This window comes from Pteropus medius, unplaced genomic scaffold (assembly GCF_902729225.1).
Source record: "Pteropus medius unplaced genomic scaffold, Ma_sr-lr_union100, whole genome shotgun sequence".
In the NCBI taxonomy this organism is placed as follows: Eukaryota; Metazoa; Chordata; class Mammalia; order Chiroptera; family Pteropodidae; genus Pteropus; species Pteropus medius.
In genome coordinates, this window is record NW_024344436.1 from 4,687,032 (window position 1) to 4,690,268 (window position 3,237).

Here is a 3,237-nt window from a genome sequence, read left to right on the forward strand (position 1 = left end):
GAAGTTTAGATGAATGAGAAAGAGAGGTGAGGGATACATCCCCAGTACAAAAGGTCATCAGCAGGTCAACCTATTCCTCAGCTACGCCATTCCTCTATCTTCTTATAAAGACAGCATAGCTATTTGTCGTATGCAGCTCATGCAGACAAAAGACACGGTGATTTAAATATTGAGGAACGTGTGTGGCAGTCCATTCAGACCCTTAAGATCTTATTTGATTACAACCAGTCTGAGTTCCCTTCTCATGAAAGAGTTTGTAAGGAGAGAGCTGGTTTCTCTATTAATGGAATGTTCATTTGTTCTCACAGATTTCTGAAGTCGAGAATGCTGGCTAGAAATAACTCCTTAGTGACCGAATTTATTCTTGCTGGATTAACAGACGATCCAAAGCTCCAACAACCCCTCTTTTACCTGTTTTTAATGATCTACATTATCACCGTGGTGGGCAACCTTGGCTTGATCATGCTCATTGGTCTAAATTCTTACCTCCACACCCCTATGTACTATTTCCTCTTCAACCTATCCTTCATTGATCTCTGTTTTTCATCTGTTTTCACCCCCAAGATGCTGATGAACTTTGTGTCAAGGAAGAATATCATCTCCTATGTCGAGTGCATGACTCAGCTGTTTTTCTTTCTCTTTTTCGTCATCTCAGAATGCTATATATTGACCTCAATGGCCTATGATCGCTATGTGGCCATATGTAATCCATTGCTGTATAAAGTCACCATGTCCCCTCGGGCTTGTTCTGTGCTAACTTTTGCTGCATATGTAATAGGATTTGCTGGAGCATCTGCTCACACAGGTTGCATGCTCAGACTAACCTTCTGCAATGTTAATATCATCAATTATTACTTGTGTGACATCCTCCCTCTCCTCCAGCTCTCGTGCTCCAGCACTTATGTCAATGAAGTAGTAGTTCTCCTTGTCGTGGGTATTAATATCACGGTACCCAGTTTTACTATCCTAATTTCTTACATCTTCATCCTCACTAATATTCTTCATATCAAATCCACACAAGGAAGATCAAAAGCTTTAGTACCTGTAGCTCCCACATCATTACTATTTCTCTCTTTTTTGGATCAGCAGCGTTCATGTATCTTAAATATTCTTCTCCTGGATCTATGGACCTGGGGAAAACTTCCTCTGTTTTCTATACTAACGTGGTGCCCATGCTCAATCCCTGGATCTACAGTTTGAGGAACAAGGATATCAAAGTTACACTGAGGAAAGCCCTGTTTAAAATCCAGAGAAGAAATGTATTTTAATTAGAAGCTGCAATAACATAAAAATATTTTTAATTTTTTTATTTAATTTTTATTGCTGTTTTTCAAAAAAGGGTTTTGTTTATAACAATGTTGCTCCTTCAGATTGTATTATGTGTGGTTTAATAGACTTGTCTTATCATTTCCCTTATAGCTGATCTAGTCTCATGTTTTGCCTCTATATCTCTTGAACCCTGTATCATTTACTTAAGAAAATGTTTATAAACAGAACACATATACTGACCTTTTTTCTTTTTTTGTTTTCATTCATCCCACAAGAAGCCGTAACTCTGTTAATGGTAGAAGCAAAGCAGTACACATTTCATACCAAGCTGCAGTTACTTTTTTAAAACACATACACACACACACACACACGCGCACACACACACACAGAGTCCTTGTTTTTAGATGCTTAGTTAATTCCATGTTAGCACTTACAATGTCATTACTATTGTTCTTCAGGGTTCAACCTGCCTTTGCTCTCAATACATTTACTTGTGACATGACCAATTCTATGTCCTTAACTTCCACACTTGTTTCATCAACCTCTTCTTTTCTCTCCTCTTGTACAGTTGGGTTTTCTTGAATGTTTGAGACAGTTTCACCTTGAACTTAGAATTCTTCAGCAACTGCTAGCTGTGCTTGCTGAGATAAATCCTTGGTCTTGGCTTCCCAAAAATCTATGTCAGTATCTGAAGCTGGGCTCTTGTAGACATCAGGTTTTGTGATGACAAAGAGGATATTCTTAGATTTCCCTATAGTGACCCTATGACCCCTGAATTTGTCGTAGACCCAGTTTGGACCTAGCCTTCGGTGCCTTCTTTTTACTCCAGCTCTGTTTTGCTTTAATGACTGGCTCTTCATCAATTCCAGTTGCTGCTGACAATTGGGCTTGTATGGTTGCCTGTTTGGAATCTTGTTCCTCAATCTCTGGTACTATTTCATCACTGTCAGATTTTGTTCCAGACCCTGTCTCAGCCTTGGGCTGTGGCAACTTCTACTCTGTAGTGGGACAGTTTCTGTGGCTTCACCAGGCATTTCTGTGTGGGGACTGTGGAACCATGATGTCAGCAGAAAAAGCTAGGCTGACTTTTTTTTCCCCATTATTTTTTGTACGTGGGTCTCCTGGGCTATTCCTAATCTAGACAAAAGTGGTGAATTTCATAAGGCATAGAACATTAAAATTACAGCTTGCTCACCTAAACACAGAAACACTAAATACTATAGAAGCATTTTCATTCTTATTAATATTATTGCTGGTATAGGCAACAAAATTCAGAGCAATGTCTTAATTAGAAACTATCTATATAGTTTAAAATGTAATCAGATCCCCCTGATTTTGTCCTTTTGTTCTATTTTTCTCACCAACTTTCTTTTCATTTTATGTCCTTTCTTGTTCCCTTTGAGAATGGCAAAATTCGTACCACACATCACTTGTGTTTGAGAGCCCCTATCAGCCCAGTTCATTTAATATTGATGAGAATACATATAAATTTACCTTTTATTGCTAAAGATAGCATCAACAGAGTATGATTAAAGGAATACTACATATGTATCTTAGGATTCTAATGGGGGAGGTAACTTGTTTATTACAAAACTTGGATCAATTGCCATTTAATAACATAAAATATTTAAAAAATAACATATAGTAGTTCTTACTTTAGAATTTATCATTTAGATGGAAATGTTGCATGTTAAGTTAGAAAAAATATGTTAGGCATTGTTTTACTTATCTAATAAAATTTATCATTAAAAAGTATATATTAATAGTAACGAACTGTATTCCTAGCAACATTTTGTGAGCTTATTTAAACCTGTCTCTTAGTCCAGTCAGGCTGCTACAACAAAACACTGTAGACTAATTAAACAACAGAAATTTATTTCTCACAGTTTGGAGGCTGGCAGTCCAAGTCAGGGTGCCAGAATGAACGGGGGAGGGCCATCTTCTGGGTTGCACACGTCTCATTACATC

The 3,237-nt window shown here is 37.6% G+C and overlaps 1 protein-coding gene and 1 pseudogene across 1 annotated transcript; one reads left to right on the top strand and one right to left on the bottom strand.

Annotated features, from left to right (window-relative positions):
• Positions 1-321: 321 nt before the first annotated feature.
• Positions 322-1,268, top strand: LOC120610488 (olfactory receptor 8B3-like). Its single transcript, XM_039872833.1, is given in 2 exon segments — positions 322-1,030; positions 1,033-1,268. Coding segments are annotated over 2 exon segments (942 nt in total). The 5' UTR covers positions 322-324.
• Positions 1,269-1,528: 260 nt separating this feature from the next.
• On the bottom strand, positions 1,529-2,303 carry LOC120610543 (nascent polypeptide-associated complex subunit alpha-like; annotated as a pseudogene).
• Between the last annotated feature and the right edge of the window lie 934 nt (positions 2,304-3,237).